This window comes from Limulus polyphemus, unplaced genomic scaffold (genome assembly GCF_000517525.1).
Source record: "Limulus polyphemus unplaced genomic scaffold, Limulus_polyphemus-2.1.2 Scaffold2534, whole genome shotgun sequence".
In the NCBI taxonomy this organism is placed as follows: Eukaryota; Metazoa; Arthropoda; class Merostomata; order Xiphosura; family Limulidae; genus Limulus; species Limulus polyphemus.
The window spans coordinates 101,246-120,841 of record NW_013668144.1 but is presented as its reverse complement, the minus strand read 5'-3'; the positions used below and the strand labels follow the sequence as shown (position 1 = coordinate 120,841).

General features: G+C 31.8%; 2 protein-coding genes across 2 annotated transcripts in view; both read right to left on the bottom strand.

Annotated features, from left to right (window-relative positions):
* The window catches only part of LOC106467227 (collagen alpha chain CG42342-like), a gene marked incomplete at its 3' end in the record, with an annotated part of 54,182 nt that extends 36,082 nt beyond the window's left edge, over positions 1-18,100 (bottom strand). The window contains exons 1-7 of the mRNA XM_022395362.1: positions 17,561-18,100; positions 9,617-9,697; positions 7,336-7,380; positions 6,740-6,775; positions 4,726-4,806; positions 3,396-3,509; positions 165-236 (exon numbers count right to left, since the gene is read on the bottom strand). Coding sequence (XP_022251070.1) covers positions 165-236; positions 3,396-3,509; positions 4,726-4,806; positions 6,740-6,775; positions 7,336-7,380; positions 9,617-9,697; positions 17,561-17,590 — 459 coding nt within the window. The remainder of the gene's footprint in view (positions 1-164; positions 237-3,395; positions 3,510-4,725; positions 4,807-6,739; positions 6,776-7,335; positions 7,381-9,616; positions 9,698-17,560) is intronic.
* Positions 18,101-18,948: 848 nt separating this feature from the next.
* LOC106467226 (collagen alpha-1(XXIII) chain-like) overlaps positions 18,949-19,596 on the bottom strand; it is a 97,039-nt gene continuing 96,391 nt past the window's right edge. Inside the window, exon 8 of the mRNA XM_022395363.1 lies at positions 18,949-18,962. Coding sequence (XP_022251071.1) covers positions 18,949-18,962 — 14 coding nt within the window. The remainder of the gene's footprint in view (positions 18,963-19,596) is intronic.

The window sequence follows — 19,596 nt, the reverse complement described above, 5'->3', positions numbered from 1 at the left end:
TATGATAACATAAGTTTTTGTAACCTGTCATTTCCCAACAAGCACAACAAACTTTAGCAGTTAATATACACACACATTTACTTATGGCATACAAACTGTGAGCCTGTATAAACCAACAACTAAGATAAAAAAACACAAAATACAAGAGAATTGTCTCTTCCTACCCTCTTGCCCTGAACACCTTTTTCACCTTTCTCTCCCCATTTTCCAGGTAGACCTGTTGGACCAACTTCACCCTATTGAGGGATGATATATTTTCATTATAGTCATAGTAACATGATTATTTTCATACATTAGTTTCTACTTATACAAAAAATTTGTGATATATCAGAAGACAATGTTTAGAAATGAAAAACTAAAACCCAATTCATTTGAGTTATTGAAGCACTGCAGATCTTGAAAAGTTTTGTCATAATAGTAAAATCAATCTAAAATCATCTGAGCATATTTTCATTGGAATTATACAACTAAAGGGCAAACCTTTGATGTTGAAAAGTTTTGTCATAATAGTAAAATCAATCTAAAATCATCTGAGCATATTTTCATTGGAATTATACAACTAAAGGGCAAACCTTAGATGTTGAAAAGTTTTGTCATAATAGTAAAATCAATCTAAAATCATCTGAGCATATTTTCATTAAAATTATACAACTAAAGGGGCAAACCTTTCAGAAAGATCAGGTACTCTCGAACCAATTACACTATTGTTACTAAATTAGAACTTAATCTTGTAAACATTCAACTCAACAACAGTGTAAATATAATGTCATTCAACCTCACTCTTTTGTATGCTCTAAAAAACTATTTCAAATCACGATATCCACCATAAAGTACATTCTTCTATTACCTTCTACAACAACAAACTATCACAAGAAATGCCATTCTACTTCTTAAACAATTTCTATAACATTTGCAAAATAAGGTCACCTACAATAAAGTACACATATCAATAGCTTTTTAAAAGACATGTCAACATTTTTATCAAAATAAATAATAAATTTTGTTTTTAAGCTATGGAACTATTTCTATAAACTTTTTTTAGTAAACTGAAAATTTATGATTTTTAAAACTTTTCTGTAATAAATCCAGTTGATACAATGAAATAATTTTATACACTTAATTTAAAATATCAGATAAACTATATGAAGAGTAATAATATGTTACATGATAACAGCTTTGTCTTTTATAAATATCCACTTCATTCTCAAGAAAATCATATTAGCTAGAATTTTGTATGGAGATTATTTTATGGTCTCAAAATTAGGTTGGTATTCAGTATTGAACAAGTTTACTAAGAATTCATTATGAATGTTGCTGGAAATCCCCATCTCTATAGATAAACACCATAAAATTAAATGTGAGTACAGCATTTGTTTCTGTCAATTCACAAGGTGGCTAAGAGCTTTTTATATAGAACATTTAACAGACTAAGGCAGATCTACAAAGGCACATCCAGAGCTTAAAAACACTAATCAAGGCAGATCTACTTGTTACAAATATTAACATAGACAGATCCACAGCTTATAAATGCTAATCTAGGTAGGCTTACTTATTTCAAATATTAAAATGTGTAGATCTACTGGTTACAAATATTAACAAAGGCAGATACACAGCTTAAAAACACTATTCAAAACAGGTTTACTTGTTACAAATATTAAAAGGTAAATCTAATGGTTACAGACACTACCAAAGCAGATTCACTCCTTGTAAACAAATGATATTTACCCCATATACTGATCAAAACAAATTATCTTGTTATGGACACTAACCAAAGTTAAAAAACAATATGCAGACACCGACCAAGTAATATCCATTGCTTACAGACAAAGGCAGATCCAGTCCTTACAGATATATAAACAGATTAACTCCTTACATACACTGACTAGAGCATAATCACTTGTTACATATGTTGACCATAACAGATCTACTCCTCACAGAAACTAAATAAAACAGATCTGCTCCTCAGAGACTGACATCACCAAAAGCATATCTACTCTTTTCAGGCATGTTTACTCTTAAAAAACACTGATCACGGTAAATCTAGTCTTTATGGTATTTGAACAAGACAGAGCTACTTCTGATAGACAGTGATCAATACAGACAATACTTATTTTAGCTAATTGAAAGAGCAGACTAAGTTCTTAAAACTTGATACTAACCAAATTAATTCCAATATGTACAGATACTGAACAAACTACATGTAGATCTACTTCTGACAGACAATGATAAAAGCAAAGTTACTCTTTCAGATATGGCCAAGACAGATTTACTTTTACTGTTACATGTATACACTTGTAGTACATGAAACACTCCAGGTGTTTCTTTCTTTTATAGCTTATAGAGATGTTCATTTCTTGTTCATCAAATTTTTGTTCACTTACATACATTAAGGCACATGTTAACACACAAATGCAATCCAGTTATTTGCACACTGTCTTATTCTTATGCTAGTCACACAATGTCAAGGGTGATTCCCCCTACCTCTGATACTTTTGAAACTTTCTGTATGTTGCTCAAGAATTCCTTAGGCTTATATTAAAGGGTTCTCTTGTCACACTAGTTGTATAGAGGTTTATAAATACCTGAAGACTCTGTTTTTCCTATTTTTGATAATGGGACTAACCAAGTGATGTAGGTGACAAATGTACTTTAGGAAGGTTGACCTTATTCAAATAAGTATATAGTGATTAATATGCTCTGTCTTGTCCAGATCTTTCTAGTCTTGCATATTCATCAACTAATTAATTTGTTTGCCTTGTGTAATAAATAAAGTATTTTTGTGTCTATGTGAAACTTGTGTCCAGTCAGATCAGAATTCAATTACATTCCATATTTTTTTGTCAAACCTCTTGTTTGAGCACTTAGCATTCTTAACTATAGAAAATCCATGGTTTTGAGAATACCACACACCTTCCAATACATTAATTGAATTTTTAAAAACTTTTCATAAGCTATATTTGACATTGTTGTTACAGTATTTATTTTCTGTGTGCAGATTAATAACTTAAATATTTATATAGCTAAGAAGGACTTAAGCAGATTTTACAAACTCATAAGTACATAAATATCCCCAATAAAAAGAAAAACTAAAGAAAATTAAAATGATGGAAATTAATAATATTGTGAAGGATTTGAGACTACTACAATCTATTCTTTTATAGATGTTTTAGGCAGAGTATTCATGATGAAATTAAGGTCAAATGGGCAACAACTGCTTAGTTCAGAGTTACACTTATAGATGAAAGACAAAACGATTTTGAAACATCATCCTTTCTTCCTTCTGTGGATGAATACTCAAATATTTTCTCTACAACTGAACTAGGCAGTTGCTTCCCAGTTCACCTTTGTTTGTACTAAAATCTACTTTTACTGGAGTATACAATGTCAATACAAACCTTTCTTCCAGGAAGTCCAATTGGACCTGGTAGACCAGGAGGACCCTCTATAAGTCCACCAGGAAAAGAACTTCCATCTAACATTGCTGTTAACCCTTTATCTCCTTTTTCTCCCTAGTATGATACAAATATAAAACATTTCTCACCCATTTGAGTTGTGTATTTTAGTAAATAAATTATAGTTATTACAATGACTAATAAAACTAGTACCATTAGTGAATTCTTAAACATTTCTACATCCAATCCTAATTTCTAATTTTGAAGATGTTTTTGGCACAAATGTAACATCTCATAAAATGTAAAAAAAAAGACCTTGTCTTGCAATTTAAATTCAGACGGTTCTAAGAAAAACATAAAAAAAGTTACAAAAAACACACTTATTTTATCTGAGTTTTGAAACTATGGAAATGAAAGAATATTAATTATTTCAAGCATGGATAAATCATAGATTATGGAAATTTTTTCAGTGGCCAAAGTATTTCTGTATGTAAAGTTCATGAAGTAACATATTTATTCTGATAAATAAAATGGATATATCCCAAGGGACTATAAAATTCATATAAAACCATTAAAAGGGATACAATTGAAAACTTACAACAAGTGTTCAATGTGATTTGCAAAACATAAAACAACTGATATTTAAAGTATATCCCTTTTGTCTGTTTCATACAAATCTAACAGATTTCTAGTAAACATTTGAGATGGCTTTTGGCAGCATAATTTTAGGTATGCTACAAATAGTTTTGTCAACTTTAGTTAAACAAGGTGAGAACAAAAACTAGTGTAGTTTTCTATGGATCATACTTTACTGCAGGTTTTAAGTTCTAACATAGTTTAAACATTGTCCACCTTAAAACATGCTTTTTCTGGTATGTTCAATAGACAGTACCTTAGATTTAGAAAACTTTAAAAGTAATGTTCACATTTTTAGATAACTATATGGCTGCTGAAGAAATCTTTATATACCAAAATTATATACCTGGAATATGAAAAGCTTTCTTTCTAAATATCTGATATGGACTTACTGTAATAACACCAGTTCATTATAACATTTTATTCTAAGTTAAAAACTATCCTTTTAGTCTAGTTTCTAGTATCTTCAATTTGCCCTTTTTTGATCATGGGACTTCTAATCCACTTTGTAACTCCATTCAGATATTTAGCTTAACAATATCTGTAGTTTTACCACAGTTACACAGTAATTATAACAAGTTCCACATGACTGCCAATTACAAGTCTTTTTTAAAAAAAAATAGAAACTTTAAAAAGTTAAAAGACCTTTTGACAAAAAACAAATCGATGAGAAAGAACTTTAGAACATTACACCTACAGGAATACCAGGTAAGCCTGGTTTTCCAACTAGTCCTGGTAGTCCAGGGGCACCCATGAAACCTCTCTCTCCTTTAGTGCCCTAAAAGTGGTGAATATAACATTATCACTCATGCATAACAAAAATGAAATACACTATAATATAAATATGCAGCCTCACTTTGCATAACGCTTTTGTTGTAGAATGAAATTTTTAAATTATTTATTGCTTCCCTTCATTAAATATGATTTCATTTCTCCTACCAAACACCTAACAGAAAGCTGAAATCCTTTTTTCCCCTTATCAAAATGGTAAGTGTTTCACAACTCCTTCATTTGAGATTTACTATCTTAAACTTCTCAGTTATAACACAGTTCTTAATGTGAAATCATTAAACAGATCTTTCTGAAGTAAATATTATTTTCAAAATCAGTTCTGCCTGTCATTTTTGTATCATCAGAAAATTTGGACATGATGACAGCAAATAAGGCTTTAGAAAGAAAAGATCCTCCCTTACCTATCAACTTTTTTAGGATGTTACTTCTTATTTGGATGAAGATAAATGAGAGTGTGTATTTTATTCTGATCTTCAAAAAGCTGTTAATGAGGAGCCACATAACAGTTTCATTAGTGACAAAAACTACCTCAGTTGAAGTTGGAAATAAGTTAGCTAAGATGAACTGAAGGTTGTCTGGGTGAGAATGAGTAAAAATTTGTTATTAATGAACTTCAATCCAACCGAACCAATGTAACAAGTGACATTCCTCAAGGTTTTATGCTTAGACTATTGCTACACCTCATTAATAATAATGACACAGACACAAGCATTGTTGAGAAATTAGTTAAGTTTGCTGATGATATAAAAATCTCAGGTTTGACTGTCTGTAATAAGGATGCTGTGATTTTACAGATAAACTTTGATTGATTGGTTAGTTGGACAAACACATATCAGGTGGTATTTAATTATGATAAGTGTAAGGTTATGCATGTGGGTATCATAATATAAGTCATGCATATATTATATGGAGAAAGAAAGGGTCCTGGGGTATTGGTTTATACAAGAGGTCAATATAATTGGAGTATTTAACTTAACTAAGAGAGTTGATCAGATTTTTTAGTGTTGACTTCTGAGTGCAGTAGGAAAAGAGGTCATAAACTTAAGATTTAGAAGGATCAGACACATCTTCAGTTGGTGCAGTCTTATTTCTCTAAAAGAGTAATAAGTGTATGGGGAAAATTCAATATAAAAATGTAGAAACTGCAGCTTTGCAGGAGATTACGAAAAGAATTGATGAATGGGGAACAGGGATGAATTTAGGAATTAATTTTCTGTTTATTGAGGAAGGTTGGGAATAAAGATATCCTTGATGGGCCAAAAAATCTTTGATGTCTTATAATACATTATTATTATTATTTATTGTTTTTTTTTCAGTTATATGTTCTTTTTATGGAGCAAACTCTTGTTGATATGTATATAAGCACTTATAAGTTACACATTTTGTTTTCTTCTGTCTGATATATAAAAAAGACATCTAACAGTTTGGAAGTAATGGCAACATTTCTCAAGTCATAATACCGCCAATAAGCCAAAACCTTGTATAGCTTTTTTTGATACCAAGTTTAATAGAATGCACAGTTGTGATGAAAGTGTAAATTTACAAATATTATTTTAATATAAAAAAAGATTAAATTTCTAGAAAACATTTGCCTTTAACCTTTTTGATAAAGATAAAATGACAAACTAACATACACGTACTGGCAATGAACCTTGTTTAAAGAAATTTTTTTCAAGCAACATTTGAATATGTTGTTGTTAACAACCTCTGTGAAACAACTACAAATAAAATGTTAATAAAAAAAAGAGATTTAATATACCTTGGGACTAAGTAAAAACTCAAATTATTCCTCTATATAGAATACATTTAAGTAAAATGTCTCTTCAAGGAAAAACTAGTTTCATATTTCTAAGTTCTACTCTGCAAATAATTGATAAACTTTTTTTGTATCATCAGCCAAATTCGATCTAATAGCTTACCTTTGCTCCTGGCAACCCAGTTTTCCCAAGAGACCCCTATAATACAATAGAAAGTTTCAATGAGTTTTGTATGAAAAGCCAGAATTATGTAATACTAGATAGATGTAATACACATTACACACACAAAATCTTGATAGGACCAAACGTTATTGAATTCCTAACTAATATGCCAACTGCAAGCACTATCTATATTTATCTCCTGGTAAATAAATAGTACTTGCCAAACCAAATGACTAATGGTAATGATACATACATACATATAGGAATATTTTGTAACGAACAAGGCAAAATATATAAAAAAAATCATTATTTTATATACAATTGTTCAATGTTTCTATACAAAAATTAAAAGGCTGACTAAAAGATAAAGATGTTTAATATCATTAAAGTACTTAGGTCCAATAACAAGATGGTGGAACTACAATAATACAAATACAAACTATCAAGTGTTTACATTTTTGCTTTGAGATAATTTACTTTATTACATAATGTGATAAAAAATGGAAAACAATTCCTAAGAAATTGTTTTATAATAAATTTCATAACATGAATTTGGTAAGATATCAAATTTTAACGAGGTGTTTTTGGGCACTAACTTTTGGTCCTGGAGGTCCAACTGGTCCCAGTTCACCTGGTGGACCCTAGAAAACAAAAATAAAAAACATATCAGAATCAGATCTACAACATGCCAAGCTCTCTAAGGTTAAACTCAGTGTTTCGATTAACAGAAAATCTTTACACATACAAAAAGTCAGCAATTTTTGACATTAATAAAATCTAAAAAGAACTTTCAAAATGTATCACTATCAAATTGCTAAAGGTTAATGTGCTAAGAGCTGATAATTGATCAAATGACCACATGTTCAGATATTTATTGACATTTGCACAGGAATTACACTATACATCTTCTTACCAGAATTATAATTACAATTATATGAAAAAGAACTGTTAACTTTTTTTTCAAAGATGTTAATTGTTATCTGAAAGATGGAAAATGTGTGAACTTAGTGTATTTAGATTTTCAAAAACTTTTGATGAGATGCCACACAAAAGGTTAACTAAGAATATTAGATCAGTAGGGGTTGGGGAAAAACTAGTTAAATGGTTTTTGGAATAGTTGGGTGACAGAAAGCAAAATGTTATTATAATGGAGTCCAGTTAAACTGGACCTTTGCTGCTAGCAGTGCGCTTCAGGTGTCAGTGCTTTACCTTTGCCTTTTTTTTTTATTTACACTAATGATATTGGAAGGGCATAATTAGTAAATTAATAAAGTCTGCTGATGACAACAAATTCTTTAGAATTTCTAACTCTACTGAGAATCTTATATACTAGAGCATGATTTAGACCAATTGGTAAGTTAGACAAATACTTTGGTGAAATATTGTCACTTGGATTATCATAATTTAGAAATAATGTTTAGTATACATGGGAATTCACTTATTAGCATAACTGAAGTAAAAATATTGTTGTAGTGTATTTTCATACAAGTAATTGTTAGGCCTCACTTGGAATACTGTATAATGTTTTGGTCTTCTTATATAAGGAGAGATAATGACTTTTGAAAAGGTTCAGTTTGTTATGAATTTTGCACAAAGCTACATGAGGCTATCTGCACTAGCCGTCCCTAATTTAGCAGTGTAAGACTAGAGGGAAGGCAGCTAGTCTTCACCACCTACTGCCAACTCTTGGGATACTCTTTTACCAACAAATAGTGGGATTGACTGTCACATTATAATGCCCTCACAGCTGAAAGGACGAGCACGTTTGGTGTGAAGGGGATTCAAACCCGCGACCCACAGATTGTGAGTCGAGCACCCTAACCAACTGACCATGCCGGGCCAAAAAGGGTTCAGAGGAGGTTACTAGGATGATTCTAGGGATGGAAGGGCTATCTTATAGAAATAGATAGAAATTTCTAAACTTTTTTTCTTGAGAAAAGAAGGATAAGATGCGATCTTATTGAAGTTTACAAGATTATTTTGGGAATCATTAGCATAAAGGCCTCTAGTTTCTTTGTGCTGCATTATGAAGACAAGAGTTTAGGACTTGTAATGCAAAGATTAAACTCCAGTTAATACAGTTTTATATTTCTAACAGGGTGATTAGCTTATGGAATGAATTGATATTGTCAGAAACAGAGGCCAGCACTTTACAAGAGTGTAAGAGGTGAACAGATGATGTCTTGATAAATAAAGTGTGGATTTAAATTTTTACAACCTTGAAGGACAAAATGATCCCTTGTTGTCCAAGATGTTATGCCATGCTATAAAAGTTTGATATCATCACAAAATTATAAAGTAAATCCTTTCCAATTTAAATTGCAGCTGCAGGTCAGTAGTTTAATAGTTTAACTTACTATAGCAGTGTTCTAGAAAAAAATTCTAAATAACCCAAAAAAGATAATAAACTAATATTTTAAACTGACTTCCTTATTCTCATAAAGTTCCATAAAAATACCTAATTTAAGCAGCTTATTCACAATGAAGTCGTCAGAGTAAACTAATCACAACTGTATGATGTGAATATTTTAGTCATTTTTTCTTCAACAATGAAATGAAATTCTTATTGATTTCAAATTTAAATGCAGAAAGAATGCAGAAAACGAATCAAACTTAGTATCAGTAGCAAGAGTATGTAACAAGACCAATTTTTTAAGATCCATAAAAGCAGTAATAATGTCATAATTATAATTAAGAAAAATCACTTAAACATAACCAACAAAATATATTGTATTATTATTATGAATATAAATTTTGTTTTGATTTTTTGCCTTAGCTTCTTCTCTCAAAACAGAACTATGCAATAAAAACAAAAAAAAACTGATATTGGAAATATTTTGCTTTTAGTCTATTATTTCAAAAATGATGAAAACTTACTGGCTCTCCTGGCAGTCCACTTCGACCATCATAGCCTGGAAGACCTGGTGGGCCAGAAGGTCCTGGTTCTCCTTTGTCCCCCTTAAAACATATAATCAATCAGAAATCAAATTATCTCTTGCCAAGTTTATAGCAGGATCTCATCAATTTAATTATTTTGTTAAGTTGTATTTTGTGCCAAGGTACATGAGGGCTCTCTACACTAGGCAAGGTGGTAAGGGTGCTTGATTTGCAATCTGAGGGTTGCAGGTGCAAATCTCCATCCCACTAAACATGCTCACCCTTTCAGTTGTGGGGGCATTATAATGTGATGGTCAATTCCATTATTTGTTGGTGAAAGAGTAGCCCAAGAGTTGGTGGTGGATGGTGATGACTAGCTGCCTTCCCTCTAGTCTTTCACTGCTAAATTAGGGATGGCTAGTGCAGACAGCCCTCGTGTAGCTTTTTATGAAATTTAAAACAAACCAAACCCTAATTTTGAAGTGGATTTGATTATCACTTTTACAATGCACCTATAACCCCAAAATGTGAAGCACAATATTTTTTTGTTTGGTGGTAACTGGCCATGAACCATGGAACCTAAGCTCCATAGTCTGGCATGCTAACCACTGGGTTGTGCTTAGTTCTTTTTCATGTAAATATTTATCAGTAATGTATTTAATAAAACTGATTATTTTAAATATTCTTAATGCTTTAAAAATATTATTTAAACTCTCAGTTCATTGATGAATGAGCTATTAAATTTCTCTTCTCTTATTAAAAAGTTAAATCTGTGGTAGACAGTTTGTTTTCTAATAATCTTGCTTGTAAGGTACAAACTCCTTTTATTAAAGACAAAAGTGTGAAATCCTATAACCCAGTTGCTTTCAAAAGATGGACCTTTCTTCAACAAGAGCAAACTGGGGATGTATGCCCCTGTTGATATTGAAAAAGGTTCACCTTTTGGAAGGGCTCGGATTATAGGGTTTCATATTTTGTATGGAACATACACGTTTTCCTAACGTCATCAACACAGCTTTTATTAAATTTTTAATTTGTATATTGCAAGGCTAAAACAGCAATCATGGTGAGAAGAGCTCTTACTTTCTCTATCAATTCAGGTTTTATGAATTTATTTACCTCAATTTTACTTTGACAATAAATAATTTGAGTATTTTCATGCTGAATGAAAGCTTTTGATTATGATAATATACTCTTTTATTTTTCTAAAACAAATAGAATAGTTTGGGCCTGTGTACCATATCATAAGTTATCTTAGTAGTTAAGGTTTAAACACATTTGCCTTAATTTCTTCACATGGCAAAGTTAAAAAACATTGAGTTAATTACAAAAGTTTTAATTTTCTTAAAGTTAGAATAAAAAGTTACATTATAGATATTACTTAAAATAACCCATTACATTAGCTTTTCAAAACTCTTTTCAAACGTAGATTAGAAATCATTGCTGAAAATTTTACATTCTTAGAATTAAAATTGATTTTAAACAGGTACTTATTTCTGATATATGAAAAGCCTATATTCTGATACAAACGTGACTAAAATTCTGAATGTCCTTGACACAATGCAGAGCATGCATCAGTTTACACGTAGTTCTCCACTCTCCAACCATCCATGTGACTTATTGAACATGCATCAAAAGATGTATACAAACGTGACTAAAATTCTGAATGTCCTTGACACAATGCAGAGCATGCATCAGTTTACACGTAGTTCTCCACTCTCCAACCATCCATGTGACTTATTGAACATGCATCAAAAGATGTATACAAGCTCTGCTTTCCTGCTATAATTCAAGTTCTGTAGTTGTAATCACAGGTGTCACTGGGCGCTGGCACGTACAGACAGTGCCCTGAATCCCCAGTTGGTGTCTTGAAATTTCAGAACAGAATCATACTAGAACACCGAAAAATCCCGTGTCTAGCACTTCAATGCCTTACACATACCTCTCACACAGAATTCACATGACCTATACTTCAAGGACGAATCTACTTGGAATGGAAGCCATTAAACTGATATAATTAAAATATATTAACTCAAGTACAATTAGGAACTTTTTAAATATCTGAAGTGCTAACAACTGTTTTAATATATGGAAAACAAGCATACTGCAGAATATCCTCTAAAGGTTACTGTGACCAAGACACCAAATGGCAAATTTGGTGAGATGTAGCTCAAAATACATTTTTCAAGTATCCCAGTATACAAGATGGATAACTGTACAAGCAAATTTGTTATAGTACATGGAGCTAGATCTGAAGAATGTGATTCGTGGTAAGATATAAACAATCTTTCCCATATTAACTAGATGTGAGATAAAAATGAATAGCTCTGATGGGGCATAAAAGCATTCTTCTCAAAAAAAGAATTAGAATCAACAAGGATAGATAACATAACAGATGAAAAATGATGGTCACCTTCTCTCGCAATTCAAGTTTTAAATAGAAGAGCATGATCAAAGTATAAGTATGAATAAAAACCCTATAACCTGAGCGCTTTTGAAAGGTAGACCTTTCTTCTTTAGGGGCAAACTGAGAATGGTGGTGTAATTGAATGAGTGATATATATAAAGGGAGTTTAGTGATGTCATGAAAGTCATCCTGTTTTTCAGGAAATGTTTAGTCTATTTTTTATGTACTGTTGTAAGTATCTAATTTCTGGTATAATGTAGCCGATGGCGAGAGCGTATGTGAAAAGGTGTTGGTGATATTTTACTTTAGAAATGGATAAATATATGTATATTTAAAACTATACTTAAGTGTTTAAGTAAAATAAAGGTGACACCTGGAGATTGATTGGAAAAGATATGTTATGCTAATCAATTTATAATAAAAACAAGTATGAAAAATTGTCCTAAATAAATAGTAAGTTTTATGAAATTCAGTGTTCACATTACTCGAAAAAAAATGCAAAGAATAAAAATTATTTTTCTGACAGAGATGAAACCAATGAATGGGGATCACTGATTCCAGGATCTAGATTAGTTGCAAAAAGTTGAACAGTGTTCAGATTAGCAATCCAATAAGCTTCTTTTGTTTCTCTATTTGCTTTAGTTTTGAATCCTGTTTCAATGCCAATGAAAGTAACATCATTAACAGAATGATCAGGTTGGTTAAAGTGTTTAGCAACAAGAAGATCTTTTTCAGTGTTAATAAAAGATTTATGGTTGTTGAAACATTCCCTAAGAGTTGTTTGTGTATGTCCTACATATTGGTGATTGCATTTTTAACACTGTATAAGGTAAATGGTGTTTTGTGTTCCACAAGTGATTTCTTTGGATATTTTAAAGTTTCGTTGATTGTGCTTGTCAGAAAATGAGTCAGTGTTTTTTTATGAACTTGCAGATTTCACAATGGGCTATATTGCATGGACGACAACCACTTTTGGGTGGTATGTAATTCACTTTTGTGTGAACAATGATATTTTTTAGAGTTCTGCTTTTTTGGAAAGAAAAAAACAACACTTCAGGAAATATCTGTTTAAGATGATCGTTGAGCTGTAGGAGATGAAAATGCTTTTTCAGAATTCATGATACGTTTCCGAGTTTAAATTGATAGGAATTGAGAGGAATTCTATTTGAAAGTTTAGTATTGCTCTGATTTAGGATGCTTTTCTGCTGAATGTTGTTAGCCTTTTCAATTTGTTTGTCAATTTCAGTATCCTCTTTGTAACATGTTTTGTTTTAGATCCTCGGTCTGTTTTCTGTAGTCTGTTTCATCTGAGAATATTTTCTTTATTCTAAGAGCTTGACTGTAGGTAATGTTTCGTTTAGTGTGAGAGGGGTGACAGCTTTTATAGTAAAGGTATTGTGGTCTGTTTCTAGGTTTTTTTGTACAAGTCAGTATGTAAAATTCTGTCTTTTAGAAAAACAGTGACGTCAAGAAAGTTAATCTGAGTAGGTGAGTAATCACAGGTAAACTTGATTGTTTTGTGAAAGGAGTTTGCATGTAAGATAAATTTTTTAAGTGATTTAAGTCCAGTTGTCCAAATGAAAAATATGTCGTCTATGTAACGTTTCCATATATGAAGTTTTACAGGGCTTAGTTGTAAAAGCTGGTTTTCACTATGACCCATAAAAATGTTGGCATAATTGGGAACCATTTTGGTACCCATAGCAGTACTGTTAACCTGAATGTAATACTCATTATTGAATTCGAGGTTGTTCAGAGTTAAATCAACCAGGCTGGCAAGATCAGTTACTGTCTGAAATTCTGTTTGGTTAGAAAGGTTTAATGCAAACTTTAGAGTTTGTAGTCCTTTATCATGTGAACATAGGTGTAAAAGGAAGAAACATCCATCATGCAAAGAAGACTGTTGGGTGGTAACGGTCTGTCAGTATTAATATCTTCTATGATGTTAAGAATGTCAGTAGTATCCTTTATGTAAGAGGAGAGGGTACAGGGAATAGATTTTATGTGTTGGTCAACAAAAGTGGAGAGCTATTCAGTAGCCATGTTTATATCAGAAATTATTGGTCAGTCAGGATTGTTCGGTTTGTGTATTTTGAGTAAGAGATAAAATCTACCAGGAAAAGCTTGTCTGGGTATCAAATACTGAAAGGTCTCTTTGTTAATTTTATTGTTCGGGAGGAGTTCTTTAAGCTTATCAGTTATGGTCTTAATAAACTGAGTTGTAGGATCATGTGAGAGTTGTTTTTGTAGAACTTAGTGTCCTCTAGTTGCCGGTTAGCTTCTGTGATATTGTTATCTTTGTTAAGAATAACAATATCCCCACCCTTGTCTGCTGGCTTTATTATAATATTGTTGTTCAATTTAAGATTGTTTAAAGTATTTCTTTCATTTTGGTTAACATTATTAGGACATTGCTTGGAAGATTTTAAGGTCTGTATTATGTCATTTTCTACTGCTTTAATATAACTGTCTAAATGTAGTTCTCTGTTTGGTGGAGGTGTCCATAAAGACTTTTCTTCAAAGTTCGGTGTATGTTGATTTTCAGTAAGGTAAGGTTTGATGTGAAAAAATTCACGAAGTCTCAGTTTTCTAGAGAATTCATAAAAGTCAGAAAGAAGTTTGGGCTCATTAACATAGCTGTTATTCGGTAGATGTAATCATTCGATTACACCACCATTCCCAGTTTGCCCCAGTAGAAGAAAGGTCCACCTTTCGAAAGTGCTCGGGTTACAGGGTTTTTATTCATTCCTATTAAGACTTTTTGAACCTAATTGTTTTCCAACGTCATCAAGGTAAAAATATAATGCTTTAAACAAAAAAAGGCACAACAAGCATTGAAGGCATAGATGTCAAAATGGCATCTACTCAATGTCAGTAATATAAGGAAATATAATTTGAGAGAAAAATGATAGAGCAAACAAGTTACTAAGGGTTCAAAAGGAGGAGTAACAAAGAAATCTAATACCACAGACATGTCACATTTAGAACAATACCTAGGAATCTAGTATCATTGAAAACAAAAGGCTTGAAAGAGTTCTTTGAATAACAGGAACAAAAGGGTTCAATTCGTTCCAAGGCATCTGAATGTGGAAGATAGAACAGCTCTGTAATCAGCTATATTAAAAAACTGATAAGTCATAATTATGTAACAAATACATAAAGAAGTAAGTAATATGTTAATAAAAATAAGATATAACATGTCTAATACACCAACTCTGAAAGATAGCCCAGTGAGACTAATAAATAACCAGAAAAAAGGATCTGTTAGAATGGGCTAACATTCAAGCCACTCATGAAGGGAATCCAGCTTTTTGGACAAAGGATCTGACAAAAGCCACCTGTGAAATCATAGACACTGAAGTTGTTGTGAAGAATGAACATCAAAGGTTGTCACAGAAGATCATTCCACAGTGGCAATGGAATTACTTGCCTATGAGAAAGTTGATGTAAAGGGGGAAACCAAGGTTGAGCAAGCCAAGGTGGAGGAACAAGGAGAACTTAGCTGAATAATAATAGATCTGAAGTTAAACACCTCTGAGAAGCAAGTTCACATTGTAGATGACACATATGAGCATGCTCATACAGAATGACTTCATGAAATGAGGCCATCATTCGCAAAGTAGAAAGGATGTCTGTGGCGGTAGGTGTAGAAGACAGAAAAATATTAACACATGACTCCAAGGATTTCAACACCATAGGAGATAGCTTAAGTGTTCCTTGAAGCATGTTGATTAAAAATTCTAGAAGTATCAAATCCTGAATCAATATTAAATGGGATTTGGAGTCATGGATGATCCACCTAAGAGATGTAGTCAGTTGGGTGGTCAAATGAATGTGTGTATAAGAAGCTAAGTGGATATAAGGATCAGAATAACCCAACAGTACATGTTAAAGTAGAACTCAATGTTAAAGTAATTGAACAGTACAGCAAACACTTTTACTACTTGACAGAAAAGATATTGAGCCAAGGCCAAGTCAAAGGGGGGTAGCAGTGAACTGATAAACCAACCCCCACCCCATAGCATAAACAAATAAAATGATGTGATGACAGAAGAAAAGGAATATGAAGGTAAGCATCCTATATATCCACCTTTGTTATCCAATGGCCTTGACAAAGAAATCTTCATAACATCCTCATGCATTTCATTTTGAACTGAATTGTATACAGGTAAAGACAGATGAACAGGTCTCCAATCTCTCATTTTCTTTGAGACTACAAAAAGACTGAAGTAAAAAAACTTGGAGAAGCATGATAAACAATTTCTACTGCTCCTTTCTGAAGGCAATCTGAAACTTCCTGATCCAGAAATTGTAAACAAACAGGATCAGAAGAAAGAGAAGAAATTAGTGATTGATCTGAGTAAGGATGATGAAAATGAAAGTAAAGACCAAACTGAAGGATCTCTCAAACCCAAGAATCTTGCAACCAATGGTCCCATAGATGAACAAATGACCAAAAAAGATCCCCTAAAAGTTCAGGCAGAAGACTCACCCAGAAAGAAAAAAAATTAATGAGTGGGTTAAAAAAAAGGCCTATTTATCTTACGTTGCTGTTTGGTCACATGAAAAAGTCGAGAAGGTACAACTAAATGTAGTGGGTGTCAAATGAAAATTACCTCAGGAGAATAAGGCAGAGAATGAACATTACTAACTTGTCATCTTGAAGAGATCTGATGAGCAGAAGAAAAATGAGATGCTAAAATCCTAATTAACTCCTGCTAGCATGGTTCTCATGAACAGGAAATCTGTTTGGTTTAAATACCTGCAAAGAAAAAACAATGCAGGAAAGAAGCTCTTTTAAGGTCAGGTGAAATGTTGGACTATGGCAAGCACCTTGCAACACAGCATGATAAGCTAAAGATCAAAGGAACCTAATAACCACAAGGTAACAGAAATAACATCAGTGAGATTTGCAATTAATGAAGACTGCAAGGTAGATGTATTTGTTCCTAACTAAAAGGAGAATGAGAATAGCTAATAACTGTACAGAAAAAAAAAAGTCTTAAAACAAGACAAATCATGGCACACAGCAGAAAACGTATGTGGGTTAAGATAGAAGACCCCCCAAAAGCCAAAGCTAAGAGTCAATAATTTAAGTAGCTAAAGACGACCCTGATAAAAATCTACTTACATGATGAATGCAAGGAATGTAAAAGTAAATAATATCTGGGTTTCTAACAGCTTAAAGTAGAAGCATTAGACACAGTCAGTAATTGATTACAACAGCTTGATAAATATGCAAACACATATTTTCATTACCAATACCAAATGATCTCTAAAACTTGCATCAGAGTAAAAAACAAGTTTTAATAATTCCCTTGCTAATAAAGACAGAAGGTAAATTGTACATATTGTGTTCAGAATCATGTGTCTGTCAAAACAATATTACTATCTTGTTCAGAAATATACAAGTAATTTTGTATTCACATGCTAATATACAGAAAAGCTACAGTTATATACAAGTATTTATTACAGGATAATAGGATTTGAGTTACCTCTTTCACAGAATGGTATACTACACTATTTCTATAACTAACCTTAAAAACAATGATTTCTGCAGTACCCATTGCTCCCCCTTGTAGATGGGTGACTGAGCGCTTAACGTCCTGAAAAAACAGTATTGTATAAAATTTTTAATTTATATGCACTGAAATTCCCAAATTGTTACAGACTTTCATCTAGAATTCGTTTTAAACGCTTTTAGGTATTTAACTATGAAAATTTATGTCTAATCAAATGAGTTTTACAAATTAAAAAAATAGAACTTACATTCTCATTAGCTTGTGAGTTATGATGTTGACAATCTTATAAGTACTAAAATTAAATTAAGTAAACAATATCCAAAACATAAGTGACAGCCATTTCTTCTTGTACCTTTCCCATACCGAATTTCTCAAATAATTCATTATCAGGTATGGATAAATTACAGTAGCATAATGAAATAAAAACATATGAGTAAATAAGTTATATCACTTACAAGAAACTAATTGTATACCTAATATACTTACTTGACACTTTTCACAGAAACATTTTCTCTTATTTTTTCCAAAACATAAACATTCTCAACAATTAGTGGAATTTTCTTCATGCAAAAAGATTTAGTATAACTTTAAATTTGATTATACATATTTATAGTAATTTAAGGTAATAATATTATTTGATTTAAATAAGGAATTAACAGAAGAGTTAACTAAATATGAAGGATAATTTATTGTAAATGAGAGTCGAAATTATCATTACAACTATTATTTAGTAGATGCTAAGTTTTTAGTAAATTGTTTAGAATTAGCAATTAGTTAAGCATAACTAGACATGTACATCTGTAATTGTAGTTGTAGTAATTAATAGTATCAACAATAATTAACAGGGAATTTTAGCATTAGAATTAGCATCAATTTAATCTATAAATTGTGTACTAGCTTAATTTGAGTTCAATTTACAAATATTGGGTGACCACATTGATATTACTATTAACAGAGAATCAAGACTAATGTTAACATACCTTCAATATGGTTAGAGAGAGTTCAGGGATAAGTGCAGTGAAGTTCAAAGGGTGCAAAAGGTGCCACAATAGGATTCTTTATGAGAATTATGGGCTTGATTTCCATTTTCAGTAGGCTCAGAAACATACAGTACACTACACCACTCACAGATAAGTTGAAAGATTTACAGAATAGGAAGGCTAATGATTAGCTTAGAAATAAATGAGGAAATCAAAAGTGTTTATGAGAAAGAGCTGGCTGATAATGTTAACAGTAACAGCAAAGATGTTTTTAAGTGTGTTAAAAGTAAGTAAGATATTAAAATGAGGATTGGGCCCTTAAAGGATGCTGATGGCAACATTTTTGTTGAATACTACAAAAAAGTTATACTTTTAAATGTTTTCTTCTCTTTATACAAGAGAATACGATTTTAGCAATATTTCTTAGTCTAAAAATTCTATGAGAAAATAAAATTTTGGATTATCTGAATCATATAAGTAATAATCCCTTGGTGACAAAAAGAAAGACTGAGAGAATAAAAATAAAGCACTAGAACCAGACAATATTTTTCACAGGGTTTTAAAAGAAGTCAACTATTTGATATGCAAGCCTCTGAATTTCATTTTTGGTAGGCAAACAGACAGGGGGTAGGTGTCTAAGGTTTGGAAAGATCCTAATGTTAAAGTGGGTGATAAGAGTTGTCCTGAAAAGTACAGACCAGGTAGTCTTATATCTTGTAGTGGTAATAAGTCTAAAGAGTCTGGTAAAAGAGGCTTTGCAAAATCGTCTAGCGATACATATAATATCATAAAAGAAAACCAACATGGATTATTTCCAGGTAAATGTCTCCCTATTAATCTGATAACGTTTTTTGATGATGTCACGTGTTATCTGAATGATGGAAAGGATGTGGACTAGTATATTTAGATTTTCAAAAGGTTTTTGACAAGGTGCAACACAAAAGGCTAGCAAAGAAAATCACATTGATGAAGTATGGGAAAAGATTAGCAAGTTCCATCATGGGATGGATGGATGATTCTAGGGATGAAAGGATTATAATTTATTGGATGGGTTAAGATTTCTTAATATAT